The sequence below is a fragment of the Mytilus edulis genome, chromosome 9 (assembly GCF_963676685.1).
Source record: "Mytilus edulis chromosome 9, xbMytEdul2.2, whole genome shotgun sequence".
Lineage (NCBI taxonomy): Eukaryota > Metazoa > Mollusca > Bivalvia > Mytilida > Mytilidae > Mytilus > Mytilus edulis.
The window spans coordinates 85,633,606-85,647,569 of NC_092352.1; the positions used below are offsets into that span (position 1 = coordinate 85,633,606).

Genomic DNA, 13,964 nt, shown 5'->3' on the forward strand with positions numbered 1-13,964 from the left:
TGGTATTGAAATGCTGTGAATTTTTACTTAAAAAACTGCAGAATAAGCCAGCTTAGAAACTGGAATCCTCTTCAAAATCGTGCTATTTAAATTATGAGCTAACGTTATGTCTACAAATCTCAAGAGTTTCAAAGTATAAATGGGAAACTTGTATTTAGTTAAATAACAATAAAACCAACGATATTTATCACATAATTTGATATAACTTATCATAAGACATAGTTTTGTTAATATTGCTAAAGATACATTAACATCATAAATAACTTAGTATAGTAATAACTCAGTTTGAATCTCCATTCATTTTTATTTTACAATATTTAATGCTGAATCAGAAATTTTTAAGTGACCTTGTTATTATCTTTACTTGGATCTTGTAGAGTTGCTCTTGACCTCATTAAGGTTTAGTCATTCATCGAAATTCCGTAACACCCATCCCAATGTTCGCAACTGTAATAAATCATAGGTTGAGGTGCAAAGGTTAAGGTTATTTAAATGTAACCTATTTGTAAACAAGATTCCGCGCTTAAAATTTTGACAGGAAGACGTTCAATTAAAAATTAAATACAGACGTTGATCTTCATTTTGCAGTTTCCTTTTCTACACAAAATGAGCAAAGTTAGATGTGTATTCGTCGTTAGGGACATACCACACCTGTCCTTGCGCTAGTTCTCTGAAATAGGTAAGAATTCAACAATCCGTCTTTTATATCACAAAACTTTTTTTAAGGACACTGAGTTTCTTTAATTTCTGAGACGTTAGATTTATAAAACACATGTAGACTTTTTAAGGCGTGATGTAGCACGCACACGAAAAGAGTTTATACGAGACAACCGACGTGTTGGAGATCAAAGAGGTTCTTTAAAAAGAAAAACACCTATAAAGACCATTTGTGACATATTATATTTCAGGACCCCTGTATTTCTTTTGGTTATAATTAAACTCTTCATATGTACACAATAAGTATAGGATATTTCATTTTTAAAAATCTCAATGTTGTCATGTGTTTACGCTGTTTGAAAAGCGCGCTTTATTTATATACCAGATGATACACTCCAACCAGTATTGAGATTTTAAAATACAAGACAAGACAATTAAAGAAATCTCTCAAAACTGAAAAGGAATTTTAAATATCAAATCAATAGTCGACGGACAAATTTAGGAATGAAATCTGAACTTTTGAAAATGATATTGTTAGTATGTATCGAATACAGTAAATTATAAGCCTTTCACGTATACTGTGGTTATACTGTAATGAGATGCGCAGACAGATTTATGATGATATAATCAAAGATAAAACTTTGACGGAGGAAGGATAAAATCTAGGACGTTTTCCCAAAATTGACAAAGACCTTTATCGGACAAGATAGTCGCATCGAAGAAAATTAATTCTTTCCTTTTTCATAGTCGCTAATCAGCAAGAATATGTGATTATGTAATAATAAAAACAACTCATCAGAGTATCCTATAAATAGTACGGGAAAGTCCAAGTCAGTGAACTTATATTATAAACTCTGGGTAACATTTTGTCTCTGCAGGTCTTTCAAACAATAAATTCAAATTAAAAAATCACTCTAGTCCATTTCTAGCTCCAAAAAAGTTTTCACAGCGAACGGTAAAATACTGCTTTTGGGACAAGCGGCGTATCTAAGGTGGTGGAACCCCCCTTTTTGACGATAAATGCGTCTGATTAGGTATACATAAGGCTGTCCCCCCCCCTTTCGTCCTGGGTTTGAACTCGGGCCCTTTTAAAAATGGCTGGACCCCAATTATATCAAAATTACAGAAAGGACTTGCCAAGCTATATGTAAAAATATGGATAATTCTTTATTAAAAATGGGGGGGGGGGGGGGGGGGGGGGGGGTGTCTTTTTTGCTTAGGTTGATTAGGTACTTTCATACTTTTGTTAACTGGTATTTAGAAAATATGTGTGTTGTTAACTGTTATTCAAATTATCAAATAACAATTAAGGAATTTTTATCAATGCTCGATCTCCTTGTTTTTTTTCGATCGATATAAAGTATTTTGCCCTATATTGACCCTATTTTCTTAGGTAAAAATCATTAATCAATTATATAAGTCGTACTGAGATTTCTTCCGGCATCACTGACATCTTAATCCAGCCTTCTATTTCGTAAGCGTTAGCTTATACTCGATCTATGGTTAAACAGTGGCCCAGGATCACAGGCTATAGCAATCAGTGAGCCAGGACCCGAGGCTACGACAAATCATACAAACTTATAGGTTAGCGAATTCAGTTTCTGCAGAGGTTTACCGCTTGTCGAGTTTTAAATTTCCGCACCTTCTATGCAGGATCGAAAGTCAAACATATATTGTTTGCAATTAAGTTACAATTTTGATTTTATATTTTTATCATTGTCAATCAAATTTTTGTTATTTCATTATTTTAATAAATATTTGAATGATTGAAAGTTGTGACCTCAGTTTACATGGTTTACAACAATTTAACATTTATTGTTGCAATTTTCATTAATCATGTTGATGCAAATTCATTTCCGGAATTTTGGATTCTTTAATATGAAATAAATGTATAGAGAGTTGTCCTTATGTTTTATGTTAACCGGACTTTAACCAAATGCCTTTGATTTATGATTTAACAAAAAACCTGGGATATGCATCCTACTGTCTAAACATAAACCAATTGTGAACTTGTGGTACATGTTTTGATAATTTGCAAACAAAGAGTCTAGTTCTATGGTCTACATCTCGGGTCCATTAAAGCATAAAAGGGGGGCACTTTTGGGGGGGGGAGATAATTTATAATTTTACCTGTTTCTGATCTTATAAAAATATGCAGTATATTGAATCAATAAAAACTTATTTAATCATACCACATCTCTTTTTTTATTTATCTAAAATATGCCTAAATGATCTGTGTATTTTTCTTCCTTCCTAGTCATCGATCTTAAAGTTTGCTTGGTACTTCACGCATTACTAAATAAACAGCTGCGCCATGAGCTCATGATACGCCCGTCGTTTTATGCAATAATCATAAACAGTTTCTGAGATACAGCGTGACATGTGAAAACACACCCTTTTTTTTAACAAAAAACTCAATAACTCTTAAATAAAATTTTGAATTATTACCATAAAGTATACAGATCTTACGATCAATATAACTAAGAAGTGAGTAAAGTTTTAACCGATAATCATAAATTGTTTTTGAGATACAGCGCGACAAGTGAAAACATACTTTTTTTAAACAAAAAACTCAATAACTCATAATTAAAATGTTGAAGCATCATGATTACCAAAAAGAATACAGAACCTAAGATTAATATAACTAAGAAGTGGGTAAAGTTTTAAACAATAATCATTAATTGTTTTTTGAGATACGGTGCTACATGTGAACCCCCTCCCCCCTTAAAAAACAAACTCAATATCTCTAAATTAATATTTTGAATCAAAACCAAAGAGTATACAGATCTTTGGATTAATATAACTTAGAAGTGAGTTAAGTTTTGAGCAATAATCGTAAATTGTTATTTGAGATATGCGGAATGTAAAAAAAAAACTTCACCTTTTTGTCGAGCCTTTGACTTTAGTCGAAAAAGCGAGACTAAGTGATCCTACATTCCGTCGTCGTCGTCGTCGTCGGCGGCGTCCACAAATATTCACTCTGTGGTTAAAGTTTTTGAAATTTTAATAACTTTCTTAAACTATACTGGATTTCTACCAAACTTGGACAGAAGCTTGTATATGATCATAAGATAGTATCCAGAAGTAAATTTTATAAAATTAAATTAAATTTTTTCCGTATTTTACTTATAAATGGACTTAGTTTTTTCTGCGGGGAAACATAACATTCACTCTGTGGTTAAAGTTTTTAAAATTTTAATAACTTTCTTAAACTATCCTGGGTTTGTACCAAACTTAGACAGAAGCTTATTTATGATCATAAGATAGTATCCAGATGTAAATTTTGTAAAAAGATCACTCCATTTTTTCTGTATTTTACTTTTAAATGGACTTAGATTTTCTTCCATTTAACATTACATACAGTCTGCAGTTAAAGTTTTCAAAACATTTATTAGATTCATTAACTATCCTAGATTTTTACCAAACTTGGACAGAAGCTTCTTACAATCATAGATAGTATCAAGAGGAATTTTTTTTGTTTTGATTTTTTTCCTCATTTTTGTTGAGCCTGCGATTTACAGCAAAAGTAGGCGAGACACTGGGTTCCGCGGAACCCTTTCAAATTGTTTTTTTACAAAATACTAAATAATTCAAATATAATTTTTTTAATCATGATTAAAATGTATTCAGATCTTTAGATAAATATAACTAAGAAGTGTATTAAGTTTTAATCAATTATCATAAATCGTTTTTAAGATACAGCGCGACACAGGAAAAACACACCCCTGTTTTAGTTACTAAGTCCCGTAACTCAAAAAATTTAAATCGATTAATTTTCACCAAAAAGTATACAGATCTTTTGACCATCATAAGAAACAACTATATTAAGTTTCGTGAAATTTGGAAAAAGTGTTCTCAAGTTACGGTGCGACATGTTAACACCGGATAGACAGACAGAAAGACGGACGGACGGACGTACGCCGGACATTTGTGTACCATAATACGTCCCGTCAAAATTCATTGGTGCCATTTATACAAAAAGACAATGAACTGTTACATTTACTTGTTTTATACACAACATTTTCATCATGATGTACTTTATGTAGCTGCATAATTATAATATAACTAATTTTCATCTAATCGAAGGGAAGATTTATTTTTACATTTGACGAGAGTACATCTAGAAGCCTTGAATCATAATAAAACCATTTCGTTCCTCATGGAAGATTTTTATGTCTGTCATCTCCAGTTGTATGGAAGATTTATATACGTATGCAATGGAAGGTTATTTTCCGAACAGTTATCAATTATTTCCCTTTAATTTCTCAAATAAAAAAAAACAACGTATGAAGTTCTTTGATTGGTCATATTCAGGTGCAATTTTTTATGTAAGTATGCGTTCCTTCTTCAGTGAATATTGTGGTTCATCTCTTATCTCTAAGCCAAATGTCAATTGTATTTGATGTAAACATGGTAAAGTGTGTCACCTTAAAACAACCTATCCAAATTCTAATAATTATTTTTAAAGCTTGATTTTACTTGAATTCAATAAATGATCATGATAAAGGTCTAGATATTCATATGTAAAGATAACTAGTGTCTTTATAGTCGTAAATTGTAAAATATATGCACAAATAACATCAAATTTAAAGATAAAATTTCTTTGAAGGTAGAAGAAGCTTTATCAGCAATGGACAACTTAGAGTCATCAAAGGTATCAGGATTATAATTTAGCACGCCAGACGCTCGTTTCGTCTACATAAGACTCATCAGTGAATCTCATACGAAAACATTCATAAAGCCAACCAAGCACAAAGTTAATGAACATTGAGGATCCGAAATTCCAAACAGTTGTGCCAAATACGGCCAAGGCAACCTAGAAGTTAAGATTGACAATTAATTGAGAATAAAAATGATATAGAGATCAAGATAAATAAGAGAGGAAAATATTTAATCGTAGTTACAGGGTTTTTTTTATAAATAGTAGCCTCACTAATCATAATGAAAAAGACAGTTTATCACAAGCATTACTACCAATCGATCTTGACCCAGTCGTGGCTATATATATCTGTTTTGCTATCAACGCTAATGATATTGGGATTGTCTATATAACACTGTTTCTAAAAAGAATATGTTGCTGATAGAAGTACGCCTCCTATTAGTAGTAACATCAGAAGATTACCTTACTACGCTTAAAGAAGTTTCAAGGAATAATAAACAGTCAATAGGAATATAGACCAACTGTTTTGATGTCTGAAAACTACAAGATCACTTATTAAACATATATGATGTGGATAAAAACAGCGAAAATACCATAATGTATACGACAGAACGATAAAAGCATGTGACTGAATTCAGTCATAGACTTAGATTTAAAATGTGTTTGTATATATTGTATAGATATTTCTACTGTACAAACCGATGTACTTGATAATGTCAATGACTAATGGTGCCAGTGACTGAATTCAGTCAAGATTTTCGTTATTGTTAACATTAATATGTATAGTTTTGAAAAAAGGAAGATGATTCTTGATGTTTGTAAATTGACTGAATTCAGTCAACAGTTTTCTTATGCACTTCTGTAAAAACTGTATATATCCCTCAGAGCATTTACTTGTTGTGTAGGATATTGCACACACCCAACTGCTACCAATCTCTAATTTTTAATGTATTATCAATTGAATATTCAAATAAATTAAGATGAAAGTTGTAGTGCAAGATGACTGAATTCAGTCATGACTATGGTGTCACATATGCAGTTTTTATCCATACAGATAACTGGGACAAACAGATTTTCATTAAAAAAATAGTCACAATTTAACAGTTTGAATAAAACGTATATTCTCATTTATTTTGTTTTTGAACATGCTAAATAAAAGCTTCAGATTACACAAAAGGAAGCAAGTACCCATTGTGCCTAATATATTTTTTCCAAACAGAGACCGAAATCTTCAGACTAACAAAATAGTATATGCACATTTGCAATCGTGTACTTCTAAGAAAATAGCTGAAAATACGTAAGGACACGATTTGCATCAACATGTGTCAATTTTTTCTAAGATATGGGGAGAAACCTCAGTTATCTAAATTTTAAGGAGGTGTTATTAAGCAGATTCTTGCATACTCTCCATATTTGACAAATCAGAATATTGACAAGTTGAAACAGAATGTGTTATAAAGGAAAAAAGGAGAAACAATACTGAATCAGTCACCGTTTTTTTTGGTAAAATACAGATGAGACAGTTTCGTAGTAGCGTACTAGCCTCGAGTACGCGGTGTCGTGAGTGATCTATCATTAATCCAACAAAAATGTATATTTGATAATGATCGGCACATTGAAGAAAAGTAGTAGTATTATGTGGTCTTAGAAATTGTGAACGTGGAAACAGTCTGAAAGTCCAATTTTTTCTTCTTTCTTCATAGTTTACTTTGGATCATGTATTTGCATAGAACTAGAGATAAATATTTAACAGATACAGTTAAGTCTGCCTCATATCTTGACTTACATTTTTTTTGTCTACGTCTAAAATGCATTCCTTGTGATGCATAATTCTGAAAAGAAATGATGTCTTTTATTGAATAAAATCTATACACTTTTCATATAATGATAGCATGTCACTGGAACAGATCTTCTAGATAACGCAAAGGATAAACATTCTGTATTCTGGAATGCATCTAGTCTTTGGGAAAGACAGTTTTCGAGAAAGGTTTTTAAGTGCTGTACATGTGTTTTATTATGGTGCCAATTGGTATGGAAGTCCTCCACTAAATGAAATAATTTATCAGGTATAGGCAACACACTTTTATCTATATAGCTCGTCCTTTCTGAAAAATATTAAGAGCAGAATATCAATTCAAATGGAAGTATTATTTATCCATGAAGCTCAAACCTGATAAACAAATTCAGATTCAAAAAGCCTTTCGGACGTTTTTACATGTTAATGTCTGGTATCAGTAGTATTCGTTGTTGTTATGACCCTACAATTGTTCGTTCAAAGTTCACATTTAGGATTTGGTACACTTTTATAATTTTAGCTTTTTATTATTATTCAGAGTCCTCATTGCGTTTTAATAATTTATTAGTTCATGGTATTTTACGCTATTTAAAAAAAACTTGTATTTTACACTTAACTATAATCCTTTCATTCAGATTAAATATCAAAGATTTATATCCGTCTTTAAGATAAAAGGTTCTGTAAGAAAGAACATAGATAAATTGAAACTAAGTGATAACTGCCGAAAGCCATTCTTGACAAATTTATACGAAGCATGTTTTAATCCGTAATGCCCGCTTTCGGCAAATAATTCGAATTACTATTATTTAATAAAAATATATTTGATTGGTTCATTTACTGTATGTCAATCAGTCTTTTGAATTTGTATTTTATATTTGTTTTTTTCAGTTATGTTTTAATATTTGAAATATATGGATTTGAAATAAATATGTAAACTTTCCAGCGACTTGGTCTTTATCTCAACTACCGCTAGTTTCCCCCAGAAACTAATTAATATGACAGAGGTGAGCAACAACCTGGTCATATTGTTTCATTGTTATAAAACGACATATGCATCTTTTGCCTACCTTTGACATGTTTTTGGAAGTCCTTTCAAAATCTTTCTGATTGTCTTACCTCCTGGCGATTTAAACCTTTACCATTTTGTTGAAGATATTATATTGATATGTTTTTTGTAGTATATATGTTGTAAGGTTATTATATCGACGTAAACACTAAATTAGTCAAACTCATTACTAAGGTAACATCAGAATAGTGTTTTTGACGAGAGGTAAGATACAACAAGAGGGCATAATTCAAACTCACAAGTCGAAAACAAACCGACCATGCCAAGAAAAAAGGAAAAGAAAAACGACAAATCGACAAACAACTGCTTACAAAACATCTTAAACAAGAATGTGTCTATAGTACACGGATGACCCACTTGCACTATGATTTTACATGTTCAGTGGACCATGAAATTGGGGTAAAAACTGTAATTTGGCATTAAAATAAGAAAGATAATATCATGAGGAACATGTGTACTAAGTTTCAAGCGGATTGGACTTCAACTTCATCAAAAAACTACTTTGACCAAAAACTTTATCCTGAGGTGGGAGGAACGGAGGCACAGACCAGAAAACATAATGCCCCTCTACTATTGTAGGTGGGGCATAAAAACAAAATATTGTGCCATAAAGAGATCGTTAAACATTTCTGCCATTCACATCAGTTTATGCTTCCTTTAGGAAATCTTATCCTTTTCGAATGGTGACCATATGGTATCTTTTGCCAAACATAGACAACAAATATGGCCCAGAAAATGTTTCATTTTCTTACCCCAGGAGTAGATTACCTTAGCCGTATTTGGCACAACTTTTTGGAATTTTGGGTCCTCAATGCTTTCAACTTTGTATTTGTTTGGCTTTTTAACTATTTTGATCTGAGCGTCACTGATGAGTCTATTGAAGACGAAACGCGCGTCTGGCGTATAAAATTATAATCCTGGTATTTTTGATAACTATTCATTCATTTATTAAGTAAAAAAGGCTTATGCCATCAGGAAAAGTTACTAGTAGCTAGATCAGCTCTCTAATAATCCGTTAGAGCAGTTCTAGATGTCGACAAAGTTAAACGCAGAAAACTTAAACCCCGTCGATCAAAATCGTATGTTATAACAATAATAAGAGTATATTCGTCAAAGTTAAAGCCGTATTTGAACGCTTATAACGTAAATGATTGCAATGGGTTAAACACTTACGGATACAATGTACCTCAAGCTTTCTCGATGGTTAGTCAAAGACCATAAAAGATTATTAGAAATGTTTTGTAGAGCATTATATCTCATAATTGCCTGCATAGAATCTCATAATTAGACTCAATTTAACAGATGTGTATTGCGCACTTTATAATCTCTTTTTAAAATGAGTTCGATCCACGAACGTCAAACCAAATTCTTCAAAACTGCTGATTACAGAACAAGCAGATGGTACTTCGGAGAAACTGATATGGCTACATACTCTTTATTGTCACTATCAGAACTTTACAAAACCAAATAAGTAAGTAAAAATAGGAACACAAATATAAGACATTCTGTAATGTTTCAAGAATCATCATTAAGTTGATTACAAAAAGTAAGTTTTATATGAATTTATGAGTTTTGAACAGCGTTATACTACTGTTGCCTTTATTTGTATAAGGTTTGAAGAAATGGTTGCAAAATTCGGAGAAGTGGAAAAAATCTCCCTCAATCATCCCATTATGACATGTAGACAATTACAACATGAATGCAATTCTTTTGCGGAGTAACAGTTCACAGGGTTAGTATATATTAACTACATAATTTCTGTGTACTTTTATCTGTTGTGTCATATTATATTTGATAAAATATAGATTATTATTATGAAATGATAAATATGGATAGGTTAAGCGTCCTTGAATGAGAATTATTAATAAAATTAAATATTCTTGTAATTATACCTTATGATTTTTTAAATTTTTTTTTTTTTATAAAATTTGGTCTGTTGAAGCAGCCTTCTTTGTCAAAAGTAGTGTTTAATACTTATTAATCTTGGTATATAAGTGCAAGATCTGTAAAATTGTATGCAAATGTAATTTTTTTTTAATCATACCATTGTACAATGATTTGGTTTAAATAAGGTTGCAACAACATTAGAAATGGAGATTCATTTCCACTGGGGCCATCTTGCAATTTACCTGCTTCACATAAGAATATATATTTATACGAAATATATAACATTTATATATACACGTATATACCATTTGAATATCATATATAAGAGGCCGTACGGCCTAAGTCTCCAGTGGAAAAAAAGTCTCTGTTATATTTTTATGTATATGTATGAAATCAGAGAAATAAAACAACGAATTTTTTTTTCTCAGGCCGATTTCTGTACATCGCCAAAATTGTCTCTCTGTAAAAGTGGTATGCCAATTTCTCTTTTTTTTAATTGTCATTTTGTTTAAAAACATACCATTACAACTGTTTTTATTACTCATGAAAAAGGTAATTCAATTTATTCATGAATATATTATATGTTCTAGTGATGTGAATTCTGTTATATTAACTCGAAAGAGCCGGTATCGATCACCAAACACAACTGATATACAACAATAAAATTTGTGTTGAATACAACTCATGTCTTTCTTTCCCTTTTTGCTAGACAGAGATTTGACTATCATTGATAGTTGCATAAGGTACAAGATTAAAGCTAGTATTAAAAAAGTTGAAATTGGGATTTCGGGCCTCATCTCTGCTGAAGGTGATATTGACTCTAATAAAATTGCCTCATTTCAATTTATTGTGTTTTGAGTGCCCTTTATTCCACAACTATATTCGCGACCAAAAAGATTGAGATTATTATTATCATTTTTTGTTGTTGTTGTTATCTGTTTATCTTTTGTTATCAACACGAAGTTGTCTGTAATTGAATTCTGGGTTTGAATATCCCTTTGCTATTTTGCTACATCTCCAACATACATTTTTGAAAATATATAATAAAGAAGTAATACTAAATTATAGATTCACGACTTACTTGGAGGGACGTGGTAGAAGTATAAAACCGGATGTAAAAAGTTTGATAGATGTGCATATCTCGGTTCTGTAGCTGCCCTGTCCTCTCTGAATACATCCTCTGACGGACCATGGTAATCCTCTCCATATTCCAGTCCCAAAACTATCATGCTCTTATTGGATATCGATTCTCCAGTTATTTGACCAAATTGTCGAATTAAATTAACAGGAAATTCCTCAAAATATTCAAATGAAATACTGTAATATAATCAAGATGTACAAATTTTATAAAAATGACAAAGTATCTTCAAAATGTCATTTTAAATAATTAATATTTTGCTAATTTTTCCATAATTTTGAAATATATTTAAATTGGAAATACAAAGCTAGCATTAAACTTTAAGGGGATTTCATAAGTTGTTTGCACTCTTGTTATCAAACGAACATTGCAGATTAAAAAAAAACTACTTTAAACAAATTGTGAAAGGAAACAAATAAATTTAATGATCAAATTCCGATCATGAAAACATCGTAATCGTGTAGCATCTTGTTAAAATATATGTGAACCAAAACATCCCGACATGCATTGCGTTTGGTGACAATTTAATTTAGAGAATACTTTGAAAAATTAATTAGAAAAAACGGGTTTTAAACAAAAAAGTTATAATGATAGCTAAATTTTAGAGTTACAATTCTAAATAAAACCTTGTTTAAACTTCACCTGTTTATCAATATAACATCTACCAACTGTCCAAACATTTGGTATATTCCAGAAGCCTCATTTATCCTTTTCACTGTAACCGGAAGCAAGTTAAAAATACTGTATGCTTGTTTTGGCCACGTTTCACCATGATATCGCAATGATAAGATATTGTTTAAAGCACGAGCTGAAAAGAAAATAAAAGCTCAAACAAGTTAATCATTTGTTTTAGGAGAAACACGAACGATCTTTCTAAGTGGTAACCAATAGAACTATCAAATTGAATGTATTTTATAGCAATGCCTGTTGTTGGATTTTATATATTATTTTATTTCAATCTTTAATATATGTATAAAAATATTAAATATTACTAGAATATGTATACGGCCGTATCGGAAGTTCATATTGGTGTCACAATCAGACAGGAACAGATCAAAAAGGGGTCTATGAACTTTTTTTCATAGAAACATTCACAAACATTCACAGAGGGTGCAATAACTTTTTAAAAAGTTTGTTGAAATAAGCTAGTCTCAACTATATGTTTTTAAATGAATCCGTAATTTCAATATGCATGTGTGTATCTGTTTTTTCAAATATATAGCAATTATTCTACATATTGCGTTTTGTAAGAGAGAGAAAACATAAAGTTACCTGAATACCGGAATCCGTGTATGAATCCTCCAGCTGATTTTCTGTGATCAAGTGAATGGGTAGCAGTGCCAACAATATAGATGCCCGGTATTTCCGTAGACTGGTAATCAGGGGAAATTAATGGATACTTTCCTTTATAACCACCAGATAGCTGACTTGTGTAAAGGAAGAACCCAAATGTTATTATTAGAGTTCGACAGTCTATATAAGGTTAATTATCAAGAGACAGATAGCAAGGGACAACGATAAATATGTCAATAAAATCTTCGTATAATAAATTCAAACAAGAATATGTCCATAGTACACGGATGCCCACTCGCACTATCATTTTCTTTGTTCAGTAGACCGTAAAATTTGGCATTTAAATTAAAAAGATCATATTTTAGGGAACATGTTTACTAAGTTTCAAGTTGATTGGAGTCATCAAAAACTACCTCGAACAAAAAAATAGCCTGAAGTGGGACAGACGGACGAACAAACGGACCCAGAAATCAGAAAAACATAATGCACCTCTACTTTAATAGGTGGGCATACAAAATTCAAACTTTAAACGGTTACGAAAATTATGTAAATTTCCCCCCAGTTCATACCCCACTGTCATCCGATATCAAAATAAATGCGATACAAGTGCAATTGGCTGATTTTATTTTGGTTCTCCTTAAGATAATTTCTGTAAATACTCACTTTGAAAATATAGAAGTATCAAACCGGAACCCGAGACAACGAATAATTTGATCGTATGGCTTTTGTAATGGATCATTTTCAAACTGTCCCCATATTTTTGCTGCTTCTTCGTCAGCATCAGTCAAATATAGACCATCTTTCTTTCTGACTATCATATAATCTTCTATATTTCCATATTCTAAAAACCCATCCAAAGATTTCAGCTGGTAAGTGTCTAGAATTTCATTATTGATTGCCCTGAAAGAATACAATATTTCATTTAATAGCAAGACAAATAATGTGCTGTATTTAAAACGTCTACGTTAAACGGCAAGCTACATTTGTATAAATAAACAAAAGTTCTGAAAAGCAGTGAATACATTTAACAAAATCTAGCAAGTCCAAATATGAAATACACCAATAACAAAGTCCTCTACTGGAATTATTGCAGTACTGCAAAGCAAGACACAGATAGAAAGGACTTATCAAACTGGATACATTAAGTTCTTCTCAAGATTGTTACGTATGCAACACAAAACGATCAGATTGAACAACCTATTGTGGCATTCCTTTTCATACATGGTCTTTTTTCGTGTTCTGAATATGAAATTGATAAGCCAAATAATCTAGTTTGGGATATTCCTGCTTCGACTCAATGCACGGCTTGTTTTGTCTTCTTGAAATAAATCCTAAATACGAAAGTTTTTCTACTCCAGGATAAGGTACTTTCAGTCAAATCTGTCACAATTTTCTTTATTTTTTAAGCTATAGTAACTTCGTCATTCGTCCCTGTTTTGATTCTAACACCACACGCGAGTCTAATAAA

General features: G+C 31.5%; 1 protein-coding gene and 1 long non-coding RNA gene across 2 annotated transcripts; one reads left to right on the forward strand and one right to left on the reverse strand.

Moving 5' to 3' along the window:
* Window positions 1-6,444, forward strand: LOC139489246 (uncharacterized). The gene is made up of 2 exons (XR_011656172.1): window positions 1-679; window positions 5,267-6,444. It is a non-coding gene; the product is annotated as an uncharacterized lncRNA (long non-coding RNA).
* Window positions 6,445-7,152: 708 nt separating this feature from the next.
* Window positions 7,153-13,719, reverse strand: LOC139490235 (FAD-dependent oxidoreductase domain-containing protein 2-like). The gene is made up of 6 exons (XM_071277086.1): window positions 13,694-13,719; window positions 13,160-13,396; window positions 12,476-12,630; window positions 11,846-12,011; window positions 11,147-11,382; window positions 7,153-7,422 (listed from the first exon to the last, which is right to left on the reverse strand). The coding sequence occupies exons 1-6, from the start codon at window positions 13,717-13,719 to the stop codon at window positions 7,184-7,186; spliced, it is 1,059 nt and encodes a 352-aa protein (XP_071133187.1). The 3' UTR covers window positions 7,153-7,183.
* Between the last annotated feature and the right edge of the window lie 245 nt (window positions 13,720-13,964).